This window comes from Sebastes fasciatus, chromosome 4, assembly GCF_043250625.1.
Source record: "Sebastes fasciatus isolate fSebFas1 chromosome 4, fSebFas1.pri, whole genome shotgun sequence".
Lineage (NCBI taxonomy): Eukaryota > Metazoa > Chordata > Actinopteri > Perciformes > Sebastidae > Sebastes > Sebastes fasciatus.
In genome coordinates, this window is record NC_133798.1 from 22590403 (window position 1) to 22617747 (window position 27345).

Genomic DNA, 27345 nt, shown 5'->3' on the forward strand with positions numbered 1-27345 from the left:
ATAGACCACAGGGAGCCACTGGAGAGGAGCTAAAGAGCTGCATGTGGCTCCGGAGCTGCAGGTTGCTGACCCCTGGTTTAGGCCAAGGAAATAGAGATAGTCTTGGTGAGGATCCAATTGCAGTATTGCATTTTGAAAATGTTTTGTCCTTTTTATCTACCTAAATGAGAAAAAAAAATCATTTCATCAACAGATTTGTGTTTATGTTTAATATAGGTCGGATTTTCTTTCTTTCTTTATATCAGATATAAAAATACAAGGAGATGAAGAAAACTGTTAAAACTGAATATAGTGCAGGGTAACAGCTGTGATACAGGACTATTAAAAAAAAGTGAACATAGTGCAGAAGAGACTGTTAAAAATGAATAAATACGTAAAAATAAATAAAAATAAGAATAAATAAATAAAAAAGCTAGGAACATATTCGACCAACTGTTATATCTGTATTTTGTCTATTTATAAAAGCCAGTGTTAAAAAAAAGAAAAGACTACATTTAGTCCTGACTCGATCGAACTACATAGCCCGTAATGCAAAGCAAAACGTGACGTCACGTATCTAGGGGCACCGGTCTGCTGCCAGTCAGCCGCCAGACAGCTGAGGTGATTTCCAGACGGGGGATTCCGCTGCACAGCAACAGCCTTACAGTATATTACCGAAACATATTTGGAGTCTGCAGTGTGTTTTAAATGGCGAAAACGTACGATTATCTCTTCAAACTGTTGCTCATCGGAGACAGTGGAGTCGGAAAGACATGTCTGCTGTTCAGATTCAGCGAGGACTCCTTCAACACCACCTTCATATCCACAATAGGTGAGCAGCACCCTGCAGCCGGCAGCCGCCCACTAAAGATGCATCTCACATCTCACATAATGCATGCCCATAGCAACAGAATATACACACATTGCACAAGTTGTGGTCAATATATAGTCGTATTAATACATATTTTTCTTATATTATACAGAGCCATGTTGTTTAAAGGGGAAGTAACTGCATGAGAGCAAGACAATGGGACTGAGAGTCACATTATAATGATGTCCTGTCCTTGATGGCTCAAACTGTATAGCCTATAAGCAATGAGGTTAAATATAGAATCAAATCAAAACATGACCTTTGGAAACGTTATTGAGTTTTCCATTCAGAGTTATTGTTATATCCTCCGTAAAGCCCTACAGTATACTGCAGCAGTTATTCTTGCTGTGACATTGAATGATGTCATCCTACAAATTGACGTTAACAGTCCTTTCCACAGGCTGGTTATTGCAGAGGTGCCTGGTTTCAGTGCATCTTTCAGTGCATGTTTTATAATTACAATGCAGTAAGCATCTGCCTATATACACCGCTCTCTCTGTCTGTTTATTCAAATGCAGGAATAGACTTCAAAATCAGAACAATAGAGCTGGATGGAAAGAGAGTCAAACTTCAAATTTGGTAAGTGTTATTTGAGAAGGCTTTTTTCTCTTTTTAAAAAAGAAAAAGAAAATCTGGTTGTGACACCAATTTGATGTTTTTAGGGACACCGCAGGGCAGGAGAGGTTTCGCACCATCACTACAGCCTACTACAGAGGAGCAATGGTAAGTCCGCTCTTATAGTCCTGCTCTTTACTCCCCATGGGTTTATCTTATATATCACAGGATCTGAGATATTGTTTGTGAGGAAGGACTGTTTTTTCTTCACAGGGCATTATGTTGGTTTATGACATCAGCAATGAGAAGTCCTTTGAAAACATAAAAAACTGGATTAGAAATATTGAAGAGGTGAGCTCAGAATTGAATTGTTCAACTAATATTTTTTGCATAAAATTAATATATGTTTGTTAGAAATTTGCTGTCTGATATTGTCATTGTGTACCGACTTTACATAATCTCTTTTCTAATTCCCTTGTCTTTTTAAATTCTACCAGCATGCCTCGTCTGATGTGGAGAAGATGGTCCTGGGTAACAAATGTGACATGACTGACAGAAGACAGGTGTCCAAAGACAGAGGGGAAAAAGTGAGTCTCTGCCGCCGGTCATTATGAACAAGCAGCACGTAGAAATGCTGTGCTCTTTTGAGTGACGCTAACATTGTATTTTTTTATCTCACTTAGCTGGCTATTGATTATGGAGTTAAGTTCTTGGAAACCAGTGCAAAGTCGGGCATAAATGTAGAAGAGGTAAGAAGATTATTATTTTTTTTTACCCTTAAAGTACCATGTAACATGGCCAATAAATATACATTTAACATGTTTTTCTCTTCTGTCATTCTAGGCTTTTTATAACATGGGAAGGGACATATTGCACAATCTGAGCTCAAAGACAGTAAGTGACTAAGACATTCTTATAATAGATGCCCAGGGTTTCATTTCCACTGCGTATGGGGGGAGGGAGGCAGATTTATTCACTGAAACCTCTTGAAAGTCTTCTCACTGTCCAGCTGCCATTGTTCAGATAAGAGGAGCTTAAAAAATGTTGATATCAACATCTAGGTTGCTTTCAACTATTCCTTTACTCACAGTAATTAAGCTTTGCAAGCCGTAGCGAGTGCTTATATCTTGCCTCCTGCCCCTCCCCTATAGTTCGGGTGTTTTGAAGTGGGATTGTATGAGGTACTTATCCATAGTTAATGTATTACCTACAGTAGATGACGACACTCCCCCAGTTTGGAGAAGCAGTAAAACGTATTTTAGTCACCTAAAAGAAAGGCTCACCCAAAATAATTAATATCAGCTTAATTGTATGCTATATTTCGAATATTTTTGCTGGTTTCAGCTGTTTTTTGCTGGATTCTTGCTGTGAAACAGCTCTTTCCGATGGGGTACTGAAGCCGTTGTATCCATCTATGCTCTCGCCACGCCTCCAAAACAAACTAACCGTTCGAGGCAGCGGTAGACCAGCAGCTCCCGTGTTCCGCGAGGTAAAATTAATGTTTTTTCAATGGAGTCTGGCTGCTTTGGCGAGAGCATAGCGGCTTCAGTTCCCCGTCGGAAACATATACTCTATAGCTGTCTCACAGCAAGGTAAGCCGGCAAAAATATTCTAAATATAGCGTACACTTCAGCCGATGTAGATTTTTTTAGGTGGCTAAAATACGTTTTGCTGCCGGCCCCGTCCACAGCAGTACATTGCTTTGCTTCCTTGCTGGTACTCCTGTCTGTTTCTCCAAACTGTCATCTACTGTAGTTAATACACTGACTATGGATAATTACCTCTTACAACCTACTTCAAAACACCCAAACTATCCCTTTAATAAAAAAAAACAAATGTTTTAATTGACATTAGTTTATTAATAGTACTGCAATGAACATAGCACTTCTATATTTTTGAAAGTCTGATAACCTGTTTCATAATTATGTTTATTTCCTAGATTGATATGAATATAAATGCAGGAACTAAACCTACGACCCCTGACCGGTGCTACACTTAATGTGAAGCCCTACTTCATTTATAACATTTTCCACTATCCTATCTTTCCTTGCCAGACTGACAACAGTGCCGGAGGATCAGGCAAACTGGTCAAGATCACGGAAAAAAAGTCGAAGAGGATAAAGTTCTTCAAGTGTTCACTCCTCTAGGCCGCTCATCTCTGGTGTTCACGGCTCTATAGCGTGACTTTGCTGTCTTGGAGAGCTCCCGCCTTCCAGGCTTCCTTGCAGCAGCAGTGGTAATATTCTTACTGCCAGCTGAAGCTAACAGCTTCATGAGTGGTTGATATACCATCCTGATCTGCTGCTGACCAGAAGAGGATCAATAAAGAATGACGCCTGATATTGTTTATCCGCTCAATGCAAAAGACTTATGAGTGATCGTGAGCGTTGGTTTGTAGCTGGCCCTGCAGTGTCTGCTCACAGGAGGCAGTCATTCTGTCAACATTTATAATACCTCTGTTTGATGTCATGAAAATAGACTTTATTAAATATGATAAATTTCCACAAAATAAATGGGGAGGGAAAAAAAAACATTCAGATTCTTTCATATATTGTAGCATTGTTTTATACACACTACCTATTTACTATGATGATGCCGTCAGATATCAAGTCTCAGCATTGATTGTATTTGTCTGTGTAAATTCATGTATACTAATATTGCCTCTAGTCTCCTGTTGCACTGGCATCATTTCTATTTGTTCATATGTGCCTCGAAGGAGTCACAGTATTGTGATAGAAAAGACAAAAATATGTATGAATATAACCTAGTGTCTTTTTAAGGGAGACCTTATAAAGGTTTCTGTGTCAAAATGAAACTGTGAAAGGTTGTTTGTTTCTTGGGAGCTGTACCTAACTATTGTTATGCGATTGTCAGTATTTGCATGAAAGCTATAGGGATATACCTCAGAGTGGAACATTATTAAGCACATTTTACAGTATCTGAAAAGAATATGTTTACAGACAGTATTTGAAAGTGTTAAGTAAGGGATAATGTACAGCGAGCCGGTTATTGTTGTGAAAGAAACCCCCGACAGGGCGATGCTGCACCCCGACGCGGAGGGGTGAAGGGGTTTCTTTCACAACAATGTCCCGCTAGCTGTACATTAACCCACTTATTACATGGCTACTTACTTAAGAAATCAATAATTTGACACAACGTCCGAAATCAGAACTGACGGTCTGCTATAAAGAAATAACAGACCGCAGAACGCCGTTGTTGACCAATCAGAATCGAGTATTCAACACAGCCGTGTAATAATTGTATTTACGTTTTTGATGTTCACATAGTGTCATAATGTCAGCACAACTAACTGATGTGTATATACTTTATTTTAAATTGTAGACATCCAACATGAAAACACAATGACATGGGGAAATGTGAATGATTGTAAGCTACTGTACGTTACACCAGTGAAAGAAAGTAAAGAAAGTGGATCTTTAAAGAGAGAGTTGTGTTGATATTCACTACTGCCAACTGACATTAACTGCATGGTTGAAAATGTTAATAGTTTGGTAATGATTTTTCATTACTGTCTTTCTATTTTTATCATTATTGTGAAATCATAAAAATCATAAACTCAGTCAGTTCTCTGCTTCGCTGGTAGCATTCAGTTCCTCTTCCTTGTATATACATTTTTTCCTCATTCCGTTTTATCTCCCCTCGCTTATTTCTTTTCCCGTCCATCATCTTCTTTCTCCTCTGCCTCCGTCCTCTTCCCCACATCTTCCCCTGCTTCCTTGCAGGCGTCAACGAGGTCCCTCTCGCTGCTGGAGGCTCTCGGCTCCTTGCTAACCACCTTTACTTTCCTCTCGCTGGAGTTAAAGCTCTGCGATCTGTGAGACGGATACTTGGCATCGGCTACAGTCAGATAGTCTGTCGAGTCTGAGAGGATTCTCTTGGCCTTCATCTTTGTTTGGACTGGTGCGGGTTCTGCTGCTGGAGGAGCTCCCTTACTTTCTAAAGGAATATGATCCGTCTGATTCCCCTGTTCTGGTGCAGTGCCGGCTTGAAACTGCTGGGCGAGAGCCCTGACTGTTGACACTTTAGGGATGTGACCAACAGTGCTGGGGAGCACCTGGTACTCCAAGTTCGCTGGCCACTGATTGGGTGTTTTAATGACCTGCTCTACTACTGACTTGTAGTCTGCAGTTTGTACATCCTCACCTGCCTCGGCCGGCTGGTAGATGATGCCGCTCATGGCTCTCTTCTTAGTCATTGGGGAAATCTGGCTGTGGGTTTCGGTAGGGATATATCTCAATGATTTAGTCCTCTTTGGGGAAGAGGAGTTTCCCGACGGAAGTTGGACCCTCGTTGTGGGTTCTTCTCCTTCCTCTGGTTCATCAGGAGGGCTGACAATGATGGTGCTCATAGTCCTCTTCTTTGTCAAAGGAGAAGTGGGTTGGTTTTCGACTGGATAGTGTTTCAAGGATTTAGACCTTCTTGGTGGAGAAGAAGGCTTTAGTCTATCTAGCAGCACTGTGCTGCCGTGTTTTATGGTCTCTTCACTTGATGCTGCAGAAATAGGCTTTTGTTCACACGGAGATATGAGAATGTCCACACATGAACTTGGTCGTGACCTGTCCAAGCCGCCAACCTCTAAGGTCTGACCACCTTCCTTTGGGTTGAGAGTAGAAATGTTGGACGCCTGCCGCAGACTTCTCTGTCTTTCTACGCTAGTTTTAGTTGTCTCATCTGACTGCTTCCCTGCATACTCCTCCATATCCATGTGGAAGCGGTAAAGACTGTAACCGTCAGCGCTGTTAATGCTGCCCTGGCGAAGTAGGGAGGAGGGGTCGCCCACTGAGGAGTTTCGTGAATAGGTTCTGGTCAACTCCAGCCTGTCCACGCCTGCGAGCTTTTCCAGGGCGACCGCCATTCGTCCGTGGATCTCCTCCAGCTGTGCCAGGCGCAGATCCACCGTCTGCAGGGAGGCCTTCATAGTGTTCTCCCTCTCATTCACCTCCTCCAGACGCATAGACATATTCTCAACTCTGCCACCAGAGAAACAGAAATTTTATTTAAACTGTAATCAACAGGCATAGAAAATGCCTACTTGAAAAAGGGTATTCACCTTTCTGAGGTAACCTTGATGCGTTCATCACTGGAGGACTGCTGCTCGTCCTCTTTCTCACGGAAATATTCCTCCACACACTGTTCTTCAAACTCGAACAGACTCTTGAGCTCCTCTGGATTCAGCCTAAGCTCTGGTAGAAACAAGTCATGACATGATGTCAGTCAGTGTGTTTCAGTCTGGACCAATACTGTTCCGTAACTGTATATCTATGGGCTACAACATGATTTCTGTTTTTTTGTGATCCAGGATGAGACTAAATTAATCAATTAGTTAAAGAAGACCTATTATGCTTTTGTGATTTTCCCTTTCCTTTAGTGTGTTATATAAGGGAGTTACTCTCTCCCACAGAAACACTGCTCCTGAACTGCCTGAAACGCCTTGGTTGAAGTCCCGCCTTTTCTTCCGTAATGTGGTGATGTCACCATGTAACACATTTGCATAAAGAGCTCAAACAGAGCGTTTCAGTTAGATGGTGAAAAGAAGTGCTGCAACACAGCCGGTGTGAGAAAAGTAAAGCATTTTTTGAACATTAAAGCATGTAAACATGTTCTAGTAGAAACCCAAACTACAAGTATGCACCTAAAAATTAGCATAATAGGTCCTCTTTAAATTGCGTGCATTTGTTTTGTATCATTAGAAGTGACTAACTGAGTCCGCGGTCCTTCTCATCCAGCTCTCCCTCTTGTCTCTTCCTGGCACACCGCCGAAACAGCCGGTTGAAGAGGATGTAGAGGTGGCTGAAGATGATGAGCGGCGGCGGCAGGATGGGACGGTCGTGAAACGTCAAGATCAGCTGATATCTCTGGAACTTCCACACCTGGTTGGAAATGGACTTCACTTCTAAGAAAGTGTTGCTGTGGGACAGGAAACAAAGACCAGTGAGTGAGTACACACTGTAATAGTAGATGTTTCTTGTAAAATAATAGCGCATACACTCACTTGAACACCGCAATGAGCAAGTTGACCAGGAGAATGTTTGCCACGAGTAGGTAACAGGCCATAATGGCAGGTGTGAGCCAGGCGCCAGGGATACATGGAGGCAGTTTCTTCCCGTCCTCGTCATATAGATGTTCACCACATGGAGCTGCAGGCAAAGAAAAAGTTGTAGCTGTAGAATCTATTCTGAGATCTTTAGCTATCTGATTTGAATTGCATTCTTGGCTTGGAGACTACTCACGGTTGATTTCCATCGCATAGACTTAGAGAGACATTGAGAAAGCGTTAAAATCAGTCAACATGAGATGTTTATATCATACTTCTGTCAAGGTCAAGCAGATGTCCATGAAAGAGTGGACTAGTGTTATCAAAATGTTTCTCCAACTCGTCACTAATGAAACACTAAAGATAATTGCTGTACTTTATAGCTCTGGCGTCTTTTTTTTTTGTATATTAAAACAAGCAGACACTGCAAATTTAGTTTTTTTTTTTTTCGATAGTTGCTTGTTGCCTTCACCCTGACAGAAGAAACACTGACAGAAAAAAAACTTTAAGGCAGATGATCATGATTGAGGAGATTAGATAATAATACCTATCTTGCTCTTCCTCAATGCAAAATGATTACCACATATTGAAGGCTATCATAGACCTTTTCATTGCCATTCTGTTGTTGGGGCAACAGCTTCGGTCCAGGTTTACTTCCTGTCAGCTGCTGCATTAAAGGTGCAGTGTGCAACCAACTGAAACTTCTCCCGTGTGCAAAACGTGTAAGAGAAGAACATATTCTCATCCCAACTCGTCAAATACAGCCGCTTTGTCACGCCCCTTGGTGTCACTTTAGGATTAGGCAACCACAAAAAACCTTATAGTTAGGTTTAGGAAAGAACTACATGGTCGGGCTTAAAACCACTACGTTTGAATAGTGAAAATGTCACTGAGCGTTGTGAACACGGGACACACCGTGTACCGAACACCGACGGCCGTGACAAAGTCCGGTATTAAACGCCCTGGGAATGAGAACCGGCTGAGGACTAACCACAGTGGCCAATCTAGAGCCAGGGTTTAGTTTGTCCGTTCTGGGCAACTGTAGAAACATGGCGACCGGCTCTGTGAAGAGGACCCGCTCCTTATGTAGATACATACGGGTCATTCTAAGGTAACGAAAACCCAATGATTCTTATTTTCAGATGATTATACACTAAAGAAAACATGCTTATTAATAGTATATTCCATTGCTGCCAATAGATCCCCTTGAATTGTTACTCACTGTTCCTTTAACAAACATTGCATCAGGGGGACCATTTAGTGTTGTCAAATTTGAAAAGGTCTATAAATGTGCCAGCAGAGGGAGACAAAGTATTGATGGGTTACAGTGTAATACAGTATATTCAGTACAGTATATTGTTATTAAACATCACAGAATTTAGGACGTAAAAATTAATGAAACATTGATCATCTGCCCAGAATCAGGAAACAGAATCTTACTATGAACTCTAGTCTTACGGTCTATCGAGTCCGCAAAAACCTCTCCGTAGATCATCCAGTAGGGCATGTAGAAAATGTTTCTGGCCAGGCGCCATGTTGGCTCCTCGTCGGGGTGAAGGATGGCCTGTCGAGCCACACCGAAGCTCATGAGCACCACCAGCATGATCACCACAAAGTACATCATATCTATCATCTGAAAGACAAGAAGTTAGTTATGCATTAGTGTGCATGTCATGTGGTTTTCACATGATTTGTGAAAAATGTTCTTACCATCTTCCCTATCATCATCACATATGGTCCCAGGTACTTGTTGACTCCAAAGATGTCCAATACACGGATGTACCAGAAGATGATGTCTATGCAGTAGATGACTCTGCCGATGCCCATGTACGGTTCGTGCTGCAGCCGCAGCATTAACCCAAAGAGGAAGGTGCAGATAGCAGCCAAGTCTGTGATGTTCCAGTACTCCTCCAGCCACACACTTATCTTCTGCCTCAGCTTCCCCGGCTCTGACATCAGAATCTAGACGCCGGGGTTTTAAAGGTCATGCAGATGCTACGAAATATCTTACACATGTAATGACTCAAATCGGATCATATTTAATGGCTTGTACCTGTCTGATTTTCTCAGAGCCAAGTGTGAGGATGTATGCAATGACAGTCCACTCTTGTAAAGACGGCCATCGCTCCATTTTCACCAGGATTATGTAGTTGTACAACATCAAATAGCCCAGATAGCAAATCTATCGGAAGATGAGAATACCAAAATTACTATGAAGTTCACTTAAGTCACTCCATTACAAAATAAAATGAATAAATCATTCTTGTTTACATGAAGGGAACTTACAGTGTTGAACCAGAATTTGGTGAATGGCGCGTTATAAAACTCAAAGAACCTTTTGGCAATGGGGATTTTGCGGACATTAGTGTTGCCCTCCTCTTCATCCCCCTTTCGGGAGGTTGCATCGTTATTAGGATCCTACAACATAACAGCAAACTCTCTGACTCAGCTCATCATGTTTCACTGTTGACAAAGAAAGGTGGCATATAAACAGTATGTGTAAAATTAATTATTGACCTTGCTGGATTTTGCGTCGTCATCCTTGTCTTTTCCCTTTGCTTGGCTTTCAGGTGCTTGATAGGATGCATCATCTCCAAGACGGAAATCCAACAGTAGAATCAGAGGAGGAAAGAAGATCCCCAGAATAACCTATAGGTGAGAAAATGATCACAGTTTTTATGAGACACCGAGTACAACTAGTGTTGTCATTATTATTGTGAAATATTTCTTATGGATGCCTAAAAGAAAACAATTTCTGTTGCCAACCTTGAGGCCGGGATTTTTGCCGATCCTTAAGCAGCCCATCCACATGTCGGTGAGCAACATCTGGCTGCAGGTGTGGGCGATGAAGTCCCGTTGTTTAGCAGCCACAGCCAGCTTCAGACAGGTGGAGTTGCTCCAGTTGACCAGCTCGTATGTTAAGAGTTTCATGGCCACCTGTTCGTCGTGCTTGTAGGACTGGTCCAACAGCTCGTAGGCAAGCTGGCCAAATTCCCTATGAAAGAGAGCGAACAGTAATATTAAAGGTGCTATAACATATAAAATTCAGCCGCTAGATGTAGCAATCTCCTTTCCTCGTTATTGCATTTACTTCACAACAAGTGGTTGCCAGTTCTGCATATTTTATGGTCGAGTGAGCAAATACTTTTATTCAGCATCTTTCTAAAAGCTCTGTGGATTTATTATTTATTAAAGATTATTTGTGTACATAAAAATGTTATCAATAACACATTTCATTTCTATATTGCATTTATGACTTGCACACTCAAAAGAGTTTGAGATCACAGAGGAGGTAGAAAAAAACTGCAGAAGAAGCAAAAGAGAAGTTAATAACGATAATTACATAACAGATATTATAAAGTGGGCCTAAGCTGTTCAGAGCCAACGTAAAGGTGCTAAAATTAGAGTGATATGCACCTGCGTGTTTGTATCTTGAGGAAATACATTGTGGCTCTACAAGTGAAACCTGTGTGAGAGATGTTTTATGTACTGACTTGGAGTTGTTCTCCAGGTCTTGGGAGATGTCATCCACCAGTTCACTCTCGGAGCACTCGTGGGCCATGGCTTTGTACAATTTACAGGCCACCAGCGCTTTCGCCATAGCTTCTTCTCCACGCTGCCAGAGAAACAGCGCCATCTTCTGGCGCTTCATCAGCACCGCCCACAGCATCAGCTCATGGAAGGGGAACTTGAATCGACAGACCTCGGGGTCGTCCACATCAATCTCCACCTCTTCCTCTTTCTTCTTTTTCTGCTTTTTCTTGCCCTTGCCCCTTGGTTCATCATCCTAACAGAATGAAAACATGACGATAGATTATTGTGCTGTATTGTTTCAGCTATACTTTAATATTTTGTTGTGGAAAGGATACTCCACCTCCATTCCTAGAAGCTTCAGCGCCTTTGGCTGCAAGAAAAGAGCAAAAAAATTAGCATTAATACCAAAATGTTACCTAATATGATGAACGAGCCATAATCAATTATTTTCTGCCACCCATGCGTACCCTTTTTAGTCCGTACAAATTATTGTAGAGGTGGCGGAAAGCTTTCCTGGTGTAATTGCTCCTGTAAGCTCCACCCATGAAGCACTCCAGCACCAGACCAATATCAATCAAAGTGATCTGATAATCTGGAGGAAGGTTACCCTGCAGAATCACCAGAGTAATATATAATATAGCAAATGTCTCAAGATGATACATAACGTGAAATGATCTTAAACATTTAATGGGAAAGATCATTTTACCTTTTTGACATCCCTAACCACAGCATTCAGTGAATTAGCAGGGCCAAGTTTCTAGAAGAAGAGAGGAGCGGAGAGAAGGAAGCAGTGTCAACTTTTTTTCATATTTGTCTGATCTGTATTTGAGGGATTCAGACTTGGTCTCATTTTCATTTGTGGCAGTGTGTCAGGCCCACCGTGTTGTACAACTCCTCCAGTCTGGGAATGGTGAGGAAGTGGTGAATGTTGACCCCGTTCTCGAGGAGCAGTTTGACAAAGTCCACTCTGTCCAGCACCAAAGCGTCCATCATAGCCTGCTCCAGAGAGTTCACCTAAGAGAGAAAGTAAGACAGATGACTTATTATGACTTATTATATATGCATCACAGCCATCTTTATGTTTTTTTTTTTATCATAAACCCCACTCTTACCCAACGAATCAACTCCAACTTCCTAGGGTCTGTTTCCTCTGGTGGTTCAGGCTTTGCCTTTCCCTTCCCCTTTCCCTTCTTCCCCCGGGCTTTGTTTCGAGGAGCACTGGCGGGACTCTTCTGTTTCTCCTGGGCCGGGACTACAGCAGTCGTAGCGGCGGCCATGGCGCCGGCAGGCTTAACAAGTAGGAAATAAGGTAAAGTTTAAGCATAAACATATCAGTCTCTTTTCTGCTGTTAGTAATACTTGATTACGTTAAAGGTGCATTGATGACATTGATAACATTCAGCCACTGCAGTGGTTCCCAAACCTTTTCTGCAGGGCCCCCCTTTCGTAGATAAAAAATATTGTCAAGCACCTGCTGAGGCCAGTGCAGAACTATGCATCATTAATATTTAGCCCCCCCATAACTCTGGGCCCCACTAAGGGGTCCCGCCCCCCCGTTTGGGAACCACTAAGCCATTGGATGTTGCACTCTCCCCCTCTGATGCGCATCTTCGTTTGTTTGTTTGAGGGAACTATAACGTAACCTAACTGGACACAACCGTCACTAATGCTAAGATGCTCCTCAGGGATTGTAGCTGTTATCTTTCTCATTTTGACAATCTAACCGGTGACAACACATTAGTTAAGGTTGTAAGCACTATGGCTGTTGGTAGTTGTTGTTGGTTTTGTTTAAATATGCCAAATTGTAATTTTATGGATTATTGTTGTTCGGACAATTACGCTAAAACAGCTAATATATTCTAACGTCAGTTGTCACTTGTTGCCATGGTAAATTCATGTGTTCTGCAGCCTGATGGAGACACCAGTGTCAAATTTATCTGTTTTTTTCCACACTAACTGGCAACGTGATCGCCAACGACACAGAGATATCACGTGATACGGACGTCGTTACACTATTGGCTCATAAGCCTTGTTAGAAGTAGGAACCGAACGTCTTCATCTCTATCTTCCACAGAGATAAACAAAACAATCATTTCGGGCCCGTCAAAATCTTTAAAATGATTAATTATAATATTTTTTTTAGGAAAAGCAGTACTTTTATTCAGCATCTTTCTAAAAAAATATATATATATTTGTCTACATAAAAATGTTATCTCCTTTCAATCATTTGTGCATCTGAGAAACACAACACAGTTCATAGATCCTTCTGTGCTTCTGCTATATGTTGAGGACGCACTGTTGTTTAAAGTTCCCCTCCAGACATGTTTGAAGAAACATAAAAATACTCTGCTTTGAATAATAATTTATATCTGATGGGTTTTTCCACAAAGTAAAGTAACAATAAGCCAAACACATTTTTGAGCGAAGGGGGACTATTTCAAAACCAAATTCTTTCCTCCTGTACTAAATACATCCTTGCCAACTTTGCAACTAGTGCACTCGTGTGGAATGATTCATTTACACTATTCGGATGTGAGCACCACTCACTGGTAAATTGTGTCCGTAAACAAAGATGTGATTGCGAGCAATGTCCACTCTGTTCCAGGCCAGAGCCAAACTAAGCTGGTCAGCTGCTGCAGCGTTCGTGCCTGATGCAAAAGAAGCAGAAGGAAAGAGAGAGAATAGGAAGCATTTAGCACATTGCAAGAAAAGCATTGCTGTGATGTAATAGTATTGTTGAGATGTCTAAATGTGTGATGCAGCCAGATAATACCTTTTAGCAAGGCGGTAAGAATGGCCATTTCAATATCTTGTTGTCCCTCTGAACCCATTCGAAAAACTGTGATCTACATGTGAGAAATAAAGAAAAAGAGAAGAAGCCATAGACGGTAATGGTTGAATCAGCTGATAACAAACCACATAAATGAACGGATGAATGAATGAACCACTCTCACTGCAGCTGCAAGCATGTGGCGATGAACTGATGGCAACTGAAACCTCTCACTGCAGGCTGACCCTTGGAGCACAAACGGCTAATTTTACTTGTCAGACAGCGTGATAGGGCTCTCCTTGACTATATCTAATGAAATCACGCTGACGGTCACATGTGCAGCCATGGTAAATGGGATTAAGTTGGCATGAATATGTGGCGCAACGCCAGAGATTTCAGGGCTGGTCTCGGGATGCGTCGATAATGAGCAGCAGTGTGCGGACTGAAAACTCGTGTTTGCTCTTTCAGGGTGCACTGTGTGCTTTTTTTGCAAACAGGGAGACTTTTATAATAGTTAACTCCTAATATGGTTGAATATTGCATCCTTGTGTTATATCAGTGTTTTTTTTTGTTTTCTAACCCAGCTGTTCCCATGGGATGCACTTAGGATGAAAGGATTATTTGGGGACTAGACTGTGACACTGATTCACCTGTAGGTTAGTCATGGCACTTTAGATTAAGAGCAGGCAACAGTGTGGCCTCTTAGCTGTGTATAAAGAGCTCAACACAACTTGTCACATTGTCTGGGTCGGGTATCAGTGGAAACTAAATGCCCACAGCGGTATGATCTTTAAAAAAAGCAGTTTAAATTGCTTATCTGAGTGTGTTGGCGCATTAGGCAGTCTAATACGTCGGGGATAGAGGATGCAGAGTCGCTGCTGGTGAAGTGATAGCACTCTGGGGACTGAAAAAAAAAAAGCCTGGGGAGTAGAATGAGTGGAACCTGGTTTGGGATTAGGGAGATGGATCCTCTCCTCCATCTGTGTGCTGCATGCTTACTGTGAATGGACAAAGTAAGAGCCTTTGCTAAGCAGGTGGTAGTGTGCGCTGATCTTTCCCAACCAAATGTATGGAAGTCTGGAGATTATATACGCCGGGTATTACAAACTACTAATCACATCACTTATGGAAAATATGATGGAGATGCTGCTACTATTTAGGTGCCAAGGTCTCCAGCAAACACTTTAACACTTTGGAGAAACACTCTCAGCTCGGGCATTAATCTGTGAAGACTCCATGAACTGCATTGTTTACATCGGAGTAAACAGTTTATCGCTGCAGAATCAGACACCCCACCACCACCACCCACTGTAAAGCTGGGTGCTTATATATGAGCGTTGATGATGTCCTGCAGATGCCCCAGATTTATATGAACACACCACACGAGCACAAGGAGAAATGACAAGCACGTTGTGGGGATTATGTTTATTCAATATGTTAATGGCACACACACACAGATGAGTGGAATGGATGAATGACGATGGAGACCAGATGCTTCACAACTGAGATATTTATTGATCGACACAGACATGTTATTTTCAACTACAAGATGGAATATCTTGAATATATATATATATATATATTCAATATATTATTATTTTCCAGTTTCTTCTTCTACTCACCAGTTCCCTTTTCTTCATGCACTCCATAACCATGAGCAGGATTTGCTGCGACTGGCTTTTGCTATAGTTGAAAGTCTTTTGAATAGTCACCAAAAGTTGCTCTCTGACGTCATCATTAACCAGGCTGGAAGAGGAGATTCAAGGATTTCAGCTTTTTTACCAAAGGTATAACATCCAAGTACAGTAAAGTAAAGGAGAAATCATCTATAAATCTCACCCTCCGTCCTCTGAGAACTTGTGTGCGAAGGAAATGATGTCGGAAGCGCGGCCGCTGCCGTCGCACACCACCACGGGGATGGGAGGCTCGTCTCTCAGGCTCTCCAGTGCGATGGAGATCACATTGGGACCTCCCTCCACTATCAGACACACTAGAGGAACCCCCTGACCCAAACCTGGAACACACACAGCCCAAAACACTCAGTCCTTCCAGCCATCCATTTATCACTGAAGTGTCACCTTGTGATAACAGAACTTTGAGAATGAACACGTTGATGTGATGTTTGAACAGACAAAACCAGAGGAGGGAGGGAGTGAAGTCAGTGGTGACAGTTGAGCATCCCTTTGCTGTCCCTGCCTTATCCGAGCTCCAGGCATAGGATGACAAAGGGAAGCCCACAGGCCACAAAAGAGGAGCTCTCCATCGACACGTCCAACAAGACTCATACACACCATGGAGGATGTTTTATATATATGTCTGCGGAGTGACTTACGTGTGTTGATCTTCTGCAGGGAGATGTGCTTCTCAAGCAGCCGGCGGAGTTTGACCTCTGAGCCGTACTTCCCACAGGTGCCGTTGTCAGTCAAGATGAAGTGGGAGTGGCTGTTGTTGAGCGTGGCAAGCTTGCTCAATGGGTTCGCCATCGTCTGATAGGGTTTGTTTACCTGGAAAAAGAAGGAGAAATTAGTTCAAGAAGAAACACTAGTAAGGAAAGGGTCTTTATCTACTGGAAACTCAACGCAAATGCTCTCACATCTTTTCCGATGAGATCCTCTTTGTTTTCCAGGATCCCCCATGGAGCGATCCCTATAGCGCACACTTTCCCTCGTGACTTGGAGGAGTGGTCCTTTAAGGCATCTCCAACATGACGGATCACCCCTATAGGTGTAAAGAGCAGAACATGAATAATGACTGCCTAATGGGGCTGCATCATGGGACACACTGTGGTTGCTGCACACAAAATCCACACAGATTGTCATTTGTGATGAATTTTCCCCAACAAAAGCTCTAATTACAGCGCTTAAACCTGTGACAATGGGTTGGTCAAATCTCCCCCCCAGGAAATTGCAGAATAGGTATTACGTAATGACAATTTAGAGCAAAGGTAATCTTCTAATGTCACATTTTGTTAAGTGAACATTAAAAGCGTTATCCCGAACGGTCAGCGTCCTACCCGTGTTGACGCCACCCGTGAAGATCCAAGCTCCGGTGGTGACGGCGGCTTTGATCAGGCCTTTGCCAAACACTTGCTTGAGTTTGGGCTGGAGGTCGAAGTTCTGGAGGCCTCCGTGTACGGAGATGAGCAGGGTGGGCAGCTCCAGCTGCCAGTCCTTCACCATCAAGTGCAGGAGGTTGTCAGGTTTGGTGTCATAGGAGACTCGTATATACTAGGAAAGAAAAGAAGGGATTATTTTTTGAACCACACAGTTACTTTGACGTAATTTTCCAGTGGCTGAGACTCACCATGGCCTTGTTGATGAACCCTCCACCCTGGAACTCGATTAAGCCAAAGGCGTCTGTCGGGTAGGTCCTGGTGTGCTTGATCTGACTCCATTTATCCTTTGGGGTGTCGATCTGCACCAGCTGGTTCGCCTCCTCTAGTGAGTTGGCACCAGCCGGGATGGCCGGGTGCTGCACCATCAGCTGACCACAGGCACATCTACATAGATCACAGAACAAACATGTCAGTCAGATCCTGGATCCTGTGTGGATGTAGACTTAAAAACTAGTGTGAGCAGTATACTATCCAGAAGCGGATGAGCCAAGTGTTGTTTAGTCTGCTCATGAAGGCCGTGCGTTTTTTTCCTCGAAACACACATCGCACAGGCTCTTTCATGACTGTGCCCATTTCTGGGAAATGTGTGCCTCGGCGAACAAAAGGCCTGCACTGCCTGACTGCTCTCAGAGCCCAGGATAGTAACCCTGTCCTACAATACACTCTGAAATAATCAGTTTTAATCCTGATAACCTGTAGTCAGATGTGTCATGATTTAGTAAATTAATGAGTTACATATTCTATCAACAAGGCCCCAGTTGACAAGTTTTGCTTCTATTTAAAAAAAAAAAAAAAAAAAGACTTACTTAGTGTTCACATTTTAAATTAATTTGAGTAAAATGATAATTGTTTGCAGTAAGCTCTCTTGAGGAACAACTTAAATAGATTTGATGATAAATTTGAGTTGTTTTGATGAGTTTTGGAGTCATGTTCAAATGATAATGACATAGCTGCTGTTGAAGGCCATATGTTTGCCACAAGTAATAAATAACCATTTAAATAGAGCGTAATTACCTGGTCGGGTCCTTGGTGGGAAATTTGTGAATACATTCTCTTTTATTAAAGGTCCTCTCAATCCAAACTTTTTGTGCCTGTAAAGAGAAAGAATAAGAGAGAGAAAAAGTGTTAGCTCACATGGTGTCATACCACAGTCACAGGGAGATCATCTTCACAGATATCGGAATTTAGATTTCACTATGAAAATCCTCTTAGTAGTAATCCCGGCTAAAAGATGAAGATGCATCCTGCAAAAGAAACCCAGTGAGAGAGGAGAAAATAGAAATCAAAGTGAAAATGTTTCTGGAGAAATACAGTTTATATTGTTGACGAACAGGTTAAAAACATTGTATAAAGTAAGGTCGAGCATTTCTTGTTACTCCTGAGATCATTAGAGCAGAGTTGATGTCGACTTCATTGTCTGCTCGAGCTCGATACGCAGCCAGTGAAAAGAATCACACAAAAGTACGATGCCCACGCAACTTTGTCAAATGATTGCTGTCTGATGTTTTTCCAGTGCTGAGCAAAAATAACCTGAGTTCAAAGCAGAGTTTCTCTGAGGGCCATTGTTGACGGTGGGGAGGTCCAATTAAAACTGAAGCATTGGAAGCAAATCTGTCCAGAAAAACACTTGAAATCATTAGGATATTTAACGGCGTTGTAACTTGACCCATGAGTCTGAAGTCATATGAGTATAAATGAAAGACTCGTGAGTCTCGTCTTGTGAACAGTAATCACAAGGGCCAATAACACAGTACAGTTACTGTTCTCAATTTATCTGCATCAATTGGTCTCAGCCAGAAGGGCGGCTGCTAAACCACAAATTAAGTTCTGCATGAAGATAAAAAAAATAATTTGATCAGGTATATAGTTTTTTTTTTTTTACAACCTGTCGACACACTATGAATACATATTAATGGCATGTAATATACCTGATAACTGGAACAGTGCTGCTGTTATTTTTTATTCTTTAATCTACACTTTTCATCCTTCCCTCCAAACATATATAAACCTTTTTTTCTGCACCCCTGTATTGTTTGCTAGTGCAATGACCTGATTTTACCCACCAGACTCATTATGTAGTCATCTCATAATGACTTGGTTGAGTAGAAAGGAAAAAAAAAACTAATGTTTTGCTAAAAAAATACACAATATTCCTATTTATTCAGATACAATGAGGTTATTGCTTTTTTCTTTTTTAAAACTAATTGTTTGCATGAAGAAAATTTTAATAATAATAATTTATATATACTACTATAATACTTTATCTAGGTAGCTTTTTGCAAAAAAAAAATAATATTACCACCGTGTTGTATTTTCAAGAAGTCCAGGGTATAGTTGGTTGTTGGTGTCTCTCAGTGTTATCATGCATCATTAAGCACCCTGTTCCCGTTCACCACATCTGAATTCACTAAAATTCTCTATAATTTGTTATAACTAATTCTGTCATAAAAGTGATGCAATTAGGTTTTAAAAGAGTTGCAGTTACAGAAAGTAGACACACTTACAGAGTCCGAGCTGCAGAGTCCTGTCTCTAGTGCTGCTGGGACGTTAAAGCCCAGAGAGTCTGCTGCTTCCTCCTGCTGCTGCTGCTGCTGCTGCACTCCCAGTCAAGTGCTCCCATTGAATCCCACAAGACATGAAACTTCTTCACTTTATGAGGGCCGGCTAATATGATGAGCATGTGAGCAGGGTCTTTGTTCGCCCAAGTCTCATGACTCCAGTTCAAGGTAATCCTTTTGGGAGTCCCATGACCCCTTCTCCATGCCCACAGGGTATTTTCATCCTTCTGCTTGAACAAGGCACAATAAATCTACTTTGATAACCGGCCCCTAATCTCCCAATTTGTTGAAACTCCTTTTCTTTGTGCTCACTTCACAGTGTGGAAGATCTCGGCTCGTGTGAGAAGACAGAGCAGACCCGGCTAACCTAAAAAGCCCACTGCGGTCTCATTCAGAGGCTCCCCAACATTTCATTTGAAAAAATGTTTCACCCCCTCCAACTACTTTGATTTCAACCCAATTTGCATAATTGAGAGAATTGGATGCAGGCATTCCTTTGGAAGGCGCCTTGTTAAGACATGACTGCTTTCCAGTTGGGGGCAAGGTCAGTCAATGCTAATTGCAGTTAATCTTTATTCCCATCCACTATGTTTTGTGGAGGAAAAAGAAAAAACTCAGCAGAGCAGCTATTCAATATTCTCTTTTGCTCATGTTAAGTGGATTTGCATTTTAAAAAGATTTTGTATAATAAATACTATCCTCCCAGCAGACTGAAAAGGGATATTACTGTTTTGAAAAATCACATTTAGCCCACTGGCTGCTATTCAACAGTGTAAACTGTGGGCTAAAACAGATCATTAGATATCAATAGGCTTCTGTTTGGGAAAGGGAAAGTCATGATTTCTTTAGATTCGTTTAAAATGAATCCTGTGTATTGTACATGCTGGACTTAATGGAGTAATTCAATTAAAACCATTTAAAGTTATTAAGGAGCATGCTTAAATATGAAGAGGAGGGCATTAGGTGAGCTAGGAGCTGAGATGGAGTTAACAAGCACAAAGTTGTAGACATCCTTCTAATACCTCCCTCATGTGAAATGGTTTAATAAGCTCTCCTTTTATGGTTGAAGTGAGCAGTTTGAGTCTGACTGTAAGTCAGAGTGATACAGACAAAGAGAGGTTGGTGGTTGATGACTGAAAGAGAGAGAGAGGCCTAACATGTCCCCCAACTTGCCCCTTTTGGTCCTGCTCCGGTTAAAAAACGCACGTGGGCCGCTGTTAATTATAGCCGGGGAAAACAAAAGCGCATTTCCAGAAGGGTTTGGTGAGCATGTCGCAGCTCTTTCAGCTTACTTAAACTCATTAACCACAGCAATTAAAACCCAAAATCCAGTCAGCGACCAGCTGCCTCGTTAAGAGCTGCCTCTGAGCACTTAACAACAAAAACCTTGAAGAATTAGATACCGCAGGATCGGATTGGGTCACAGCGAGCAAATTAACGAGACTTAAGACAAGCCTCGGAACAATAAACAACATTCAGTCCAAAGTGCAGAATTTTCTGAGGAAATGGTCGTTCGAAACAAAAGACAATTGTGTGAAATGGAAAAAAAATGCTGGATTGCTGAGGAGGTCACAAAAGGTAGATGTGTGACCTCTTTTTTTTGTATTAGCTGTACTGATGCAGTGATGCGTTTCTTCCCAATTTCCACTGGTTTTATATGCATATGTTAATAAGAATATGTACTTCTACCAGTTTCACAATGCAGTAGACACAGTATTTGTTGCCAGTTGAGATGTATGCCATACATTCATGACCTTTTTGCACTAGCATCACATGGTCCTGGTCTCCTGACCCACAGCTTAGCGAGCAACAAGATCACAGCAAATTTGTTCCAGTGCTGCTACAATTACACGGACCGTTCAGCTCCCAGCAGTCATAAGGAAAAAGGTATAATGATGGCTGTATTTCTGTGCGTTGACCATCTGACCTGGTCAATTTCAGTGCATTTTGAACACATAATTGTGTGGCTTTAAAACCTATACGTTTGATTTATTTTGAATATTGAAGCAATGATGGACTTCACGCAACGAAAGCCTCATCAGCACAAGTGAAATGGATCAGAAAGGATTTGGGGGTCCTAAAGGAATGTCACCAGGGTTGAAGATAAAAGCAACTAATTGCTCGGCTTTGGTATTGAATGGCGATGTGGTTGGAGCTTGATGCAGTGTGACAGGAAGGAAGCCCATGTAGACTCCTTTTACTGTCTAAAAAAAAATATCCCAGACTCATGGTCGAGCCCACGTGGACCAAATAAAAAGCTGCCTTTTACATATTTTCACCGGAGGGGGAAAAGATATTTGGACAAACTTGAGTTATAGGGCTCTGGATAGGCACATTTGCATTGCAACTGTGAAGCGAACTGTTTTCAGTCAGCCCTGTTTGTAAATGCTCCCATTGTTCCTCCTGGGTTTGAAAATCCAGTTAGCCATCACATGAGTCCAACATGTCACTGATTATCCCCGAGAGTTGAGGGAGTCATAAGACGTGTTTTAAAGCTGCTGGTTTGCCCCAAAGGAAAGGCTGACTGGAAAAAGAGAGCAAATGAAATTTTACATAAAATCAGATAACGCCTCTGTAAAACAAAAAGTATGAACATTTTTTTTTGTAGTGAAGAGAAGCATTTCTCAGCACAGAAACAGGTTTAAGTGAAATCTTCTCTAACCATTTTTATAAGGCATGACCTTTATAAGGTATCAAAACTTAGGATAACGAAATTGCAGTTACCCTCAAATGGTGCATTGTCCTAAAATACTACAAGGAATAAATAAGTCACGAATAAGATCATAGATTAGTAATAAATATGAGCGATACAAAGTGCAGAATCTGAGCAATGGAAGTATAAAATTTAGGGATATACCGATACTGGATCAGATATCGGGCCGATGCTGACTCAGATATCTGGATCGGGTATCGGTGACAATGGGGCCGATCTATTCTATTCAATTTTATGTTTATATACTATATACATTATATACTGGAATTTTAATTTCTGTTTAAGTTTTGAGCAATTTGTAGCTGCATTAAGGTTTACAACACTTGAACTGTAATTACGGTTAATTTTGAAGAGTTTTTACTAAATTGCTGGAGTACGATTTATTATTTTAATAATAGAGAACAATTAAATACATGTATATGTATATATTTATTGGTTACATTTTGTTTTACAAAGTTAGGAAAGCAATGTTTAAGTTAAGCCTGATGTTTCCTTAGACATAAAAGTCTGATCCCAGTCACTTCCACACAGTGAGGCATAAAGCTTATTAATTAATCACTGGTATCGGATCGGTACTCGGTATCGGCCGATACCCAAAGCCCAGGTATCTGGACTGAAAAAGCTGGATCGGTGAATCCCTAATAAAAATATAAGCAATACGAGTATGATACAATAACGCTAAAACACTACAGAGTGTGCAAACATACGCAGCAGCATGCACAAGTCCAGTTTTAAAGGTTTTGACAGTAGTTATATATAAATGTAAGCCTGACATGCTATATCAAATTTAAAAAGAAAACCACTGCAACACTCAATTACGAGATACGATCTTGAGAGTTGCTTCTGCAACATAAATATAGTGTGTCAACCAACGGCCAATCAGTGGCAAATGTATGACCTTGTCTTGACATGTGATTGTAAGAGTTTGCCATCTCCATAGCAGAATTCAATCTTCAAGGCTTTTCTCTTTGCTTTGAAAGAAAAATCCACTTGGTTTGATTCATAATTTATGTACAACAACCAACTAAGTTTGCATTTAAGTAAGTAATACAGAATACTTCAACATCTTTTCAACAATCTGGTTTAACTTTTACTTTTCAGACGCTTCGCAGACCTTCACACAAACACACACAGGGCCCCCGACCCTGAGCCTTAAAGCTTCTGGAGGATTCTTGGCCCTCACCTGACCTGAGCCTGACACTTACATCACGCAGTCATATGATCTCGCAAACTCAGAGTGAAAATTGTAGGATTTGTTAACCAAATTTTGGGTTGGCTTTTATTGATATAACACTTTTTTTTTTTGACGGTCCAAGCGGAATTAATAATTCAAACCCATCCGGCTACAGATGCTTTCAGGCCATTTCTTTCCTAACTGTTTAATTCTCAGTAAAAGAGGTCAGTAGAGGCAGCTGGAGAACAGTGTTATCTGTCAGTTATGGCAACAAGGTAATAATATCATATGAACACATTTAACTGAATGGGATCTCTGTCTGTTGGAGGAACGTATTTAAGGGTCCCTCATTTCTAATCATGTGTCATCCAACCCACATTCAAAGAGATATCGCCTTTACTCTATTTCTGATGCACTACACCACGGATGAAAATAAATCCTTCTTCATACCATGACCCGCTGTAAACGATGAAGTATACGCCTATCATTTGAATAAAGCAGATAAATCCATGATTAAAAACTATCTTAACAAAATGACAGATATGCATGATCAGAAAAAAAAAAGGACAATGTTATCTGTCAGCTGGTCTGTGCAGCAAATGAGTATATATTTAGCAACATATCGGATCTCATTAAAAGTGCAGCTGAGAGCCATGACATTGCTGATTGCTTTGCGGGGTAAACCTCATATAAAAAGGCAGAGGATTATACAAAGAATATTAATCCCACCAAATAATGCCTTCTGTAATTTATAGAAACCCATCACACCACAATTCTTTTAATGGTGTCACATATAGCTTACTGTTGATAAATACATCAGAAGCTGATTTAACCAAATGGTGAACAATTTTCCTCAGAATATTGTGATGTTGATTATGCATAATGGACTATATGTAATCTACAAAAATGCTTTATGTTGTATTTCACAGTTTATTTTTTTCTGGAAAACTAGAGGTATTTAAATGTTTAGATTTACTACTTATACTTTATTTTAGGGCTATCAAAGTTAATGCGATACTAACACGTTAACGCAAATTTATTTTAACGCCACTAATTTCTTTAACGCATTAACGCAACATGTGATTTCTACGTTGTAGCGGGCTCAGTTTTAAAGCTAGAGTGAAGACACTGGCATCATTTGAATCTAGAAAACCTAAAGAGTCCATTGGTCCGTTGGCTTGTCGCGAAGGAGGCTAAATAACGCTACGAAGTTACGCAAAATTTTGGCAAGGAATATCTGGCATGGCCATTTTTAAAGGGGTCCCTTGACCTCTGACCTCAAAATACATGAATGAAAATGGGTTCTATGGCTGAGTTTGCCATGTTATGATTTGATCATATTTTTTATGCTAAATGCACCTGTGAGGGTTTCTGGCCAATATTTGTTATTGCTTTGTGTTGTTAATTGATTTCCAATAATAAATATATACATACATTTGCATAAAGCAGCATATTCGCCCACTCTCATGTTGATAAGAGTATTAAATACTTGACAAATCTCCCCTTTAAGGTACATTTTGAACAGATAAAAAATGTGTGATTAATTTGCAATAAATCACGATGAAATATTTTAATCGATTCACAGCCCTACTTTATTTTAAACTAGTTAAATGTGTTTCTGCTCTACATGCATCCACAAAAGCAACACAAACTGAGTTAGTTTGCCGTGTGCGTGCCTGCTCTAATCCCAGCATGCACTGCTCGTTGGATTGGGAGCAGAAGCATGCATGCGTATAAAAATTGCATCTTTCTTGCTTTCAAGGACATATTTAACAGGAGTGTGTTAATCACATGAAAGCAGACTTTAGAAATATAGAAACGTCCTTAATCTGTCGTGGTCGTGGTCGTCCGCACTGGGCCATTATGAAGGATTAAACTGCAGCACTGGAGTGAGGGGCTCTTGGAGCCTGCTCAGCTTCAAACACCACTTAACAGTAAGTTTGCAAGGCTTTGGGAGTGCAGACCATGTGCACACCAGTATACCAGTCCTGAATGGTGCGTGTCATCGTACCATAGGGGCTCTGAAGTGATTGGTTGAAAGCTAATGTGGCCAGCTCATATGGTTTCATGGGACGTGCTGTACAACACAAGTCATTCTCAAAGTAGTCATATGGTTTCTGGATACAAAAAGTAAAAAAAAACAACTTAAGATACAATGCACTAGTCCTTCAGTTATAGAGCAACACCAAAAATTTACTTTCAAAACGAATGCCACAAAAATATTTAAAGAAAAACATCACTTTTTTTAAGACTATAGCTTAAAATGCAACTCATTAAGGTACTGAGAATCACCTGTTGAGTGTGACAGCACAGGCTTCATCTTACCTTCTGCGAGCCAGACACGGTGCGTTTGAGGGAGCACCGTTTAAAGTTGCTACTCTGGCCCTTGGCGTCCATGTTGAAGACTTTAAGAATTCAAGTCAAACTGACTCAGAAAGGGATCCTTCGAGACTGGCGAAAGGTCAGGGTTCAGCATCAACGTCAGAAACGGACAGAAACCCCAGATACCCGCTACAGAACCAAGGCATGACAGCAACCTCTGGATTCACACTTAAAAAAAACCCATCATTAAAGGTTTCAGCGCTTCTCTCTCTCTCCTCTCTGCAGCTTTACTCCCAACTGACAAAGACAGAGATCCCAGCCAGGGATATAAATCACTCGATGACACACTTGACACATAGACCCTTTTCCTCTGCCGGGGCATCCCATAATCAGGCTTAATGCAGCCGGCTCTTACGAAGCCTCAGAGTCTAATGGATAGAGATTTAATAAATGGTTATTGAAGGTAAATCTACTTTGGCACACCACAACCCCAAAACAGGCTTAGAGAGACCATGCAAGCTGTGAGGCTAAAGTTAGCCGGCAGGAAGCCAAAGGTTGTCCTACCAGATGAGGCTCAGTGCGTCTGATGGGGAGGACAGGAGTGTCCCATCAGGGTGCACACACACAGGTATGCACACATACAGTTGCCAGATTTAACACACAGTCATTTAAATCTACAAGAAGACAGATCTCGGGGAGAAACACCAGGAATATTATCTCCAATTATTTCAGACTGCACACCTTCTACCTGTTCCATCAGATATATCTTTATTATCAATACAAAATGCCTTATTGTCTCATGTTTTTATAGTTGTGTTACTATTCGAATATAATGCATGGTGGATTTAATCTCTCCTTTTAATTTAATGGCAACCTTTTAAATGTAGTTCCCTTCCACATAAAGTAGTCTCACAGCACAGATTTGGAGCAGCTTGATGTTAAGTATTGTTAAGAGTTTGACCTCTTATATAATACCAACAATACTGATGCAAAATAAAACTATTAAGGCTTAATGCCACATTGCATTTGGCCTACCCTGACGAATGAGAGCACATATTCTGCTATTCATTAACAGAGCTTGGAATATGATGAAACATTAATGAGTTGCATTACTTTTATCACTTTCAGACTAACTGAAACCGGTTATGTAATGTCATTATGACATTATGAATGTTCAGCTGAACAGAAAATGATGTTTAAGTGCCTCAACTTCTAAATCTGAGAATCTAAACTATCTGCTACCTCGCAGTAGATCTGTTACAGGATACATGAAAGGAACAAAGTGTATTAAGGTTTATGTAGATTTAGCTTTTTCTTCAAATCAAACAGAAAATATCAGAGCTTCAGATGGAAAAAGATTCAAGTTTTAGTCCACAGACAGACACATTAGATATGCAGCAACTCCCCCTACTGGATACTAAGTGGAATGGTTTTAAGGGCAAACATAAGTAATATGTTTGAATTTGATCCCTAAACTGACCTTTAAATTACGGGGACACCAACATTTCCCAATATTGATATTTATCACGGAAACATATAGTGGAAACTACACAGCATCAGGAAGCATGATAACAGCCTTTTCAACCTATATTTGCTTTACAGTAAATAAGATGATCAGACAAAACCCCTTAACATCATCCCTTAAGCTTTAAGGTTAGAAAAATCATATATATCAGCCAAGTCTCACAGCAAAGTGTAT

The 27345-nt window shown here is 41.0% G+C and overlaps 2 protein-coding genes and 1 long non-coding RNA gene across 7 annotated transcripts in view; 2 read left to right on the forward strand and 1 right to left on the reverse strand.

The window, feature by feature from the left end:
* The first annotated feature begins 18 nt into the window (after positions 1–18).
* LOC141766232 (uncharacterized) overlaps positions 19–27345 on the forward strand; it is a 44943-nt gene continuing 17616 nt past the window's right edge. Inside the window, exons 1-6 of one of the 4 annotated variants that reach the window (XR_012593592.1) lie at positions 19–105; positions 7153–7361; positions 10031–10115; positions 11860–12020; positions 12133–12303; positions 13600–13723. This is a non-coding gene — a long non-coding RNA (uncharacterized LOC141766232). Of the gene's footprint in view, positions 106–7152; positions 7362–10030; positions 10116–11859; positions 12021–12132; positions 12304–13599; positions 13724–19756; positions 24256–27345 lie in introns of those variants that run through there. The other 3 variants (XR_012593593.1, XR_012593590.1, XR_012593591.1) reach the window with 3 other exon arrangements.
* On the forward strand, positions 611–3745 carry LOC141766230 (ras-related protein Rab-8B). Its single transcript, XM_074632893.1, has 8 exons — positions 611–811; positions 1369–1429; positions 1513–1573; positions 1679–1756; positions 1903–1992; positions 2089–2154; positions 2249–2299; positions 3460–3745. Exons 1-8 carry the CDS (start codon positions 688–690, stop codon positions 3550–3552), a joined length of 624 nt encoding a protein of 207 aa, XP_074488994.1. The 5' UTR covers positions 611–687; the 3' UTR covers positions 3553–3745.
* trpm1b (transient receptor potential cation channel, subfamily M, member 1b) lies at positions 4984–27276 on the reverse strand. 2 transcript variants are annotated; one of them, XM_074632890.1, is made up of 27 exons: positions 25650–27276; positions 17894–17970; positions 17068–17263; positions 16778–16991; positions 16358–16482; positions 16097–16268; positions 15604–15778; positions 15387–15510; positions 13768–13840; positions 13542–13642; positions 12107–12283; positions 11874–12008; positions 11701–11751; positions 11462–11602; positions 11335–11364; positions 10955–11247; positions 10227–10455; positions 9978–10109; positions 9747–9878; positions 9514–9642; positions 9171–9422; positions 8919–9093; positions 7657–7677; positions 7419–7563; positions 7128–7333; positions 6477–6609; positions 4984–6396 (listed from the first exon to the last, which is right to left on the reverse strand). In XM_074632890.1, exons 1-27 carry the CDS (start codon positions 25719–25721, stop codon positions 5070–5072), a joined length of 5037 nt encoding a protein of 1678 aa, XP_074488991.1. In that variant the 5' UTR covers positions 25722–27276; the 3' UTR covers positions 4984–5069. The 2 variants fall into 2 exon arrangements, with proteins under 2 accessions (XP_074488991.1, XP_074488989.1); XM_074632888.1 differs by having other exon boundaries at positions 8901–9093.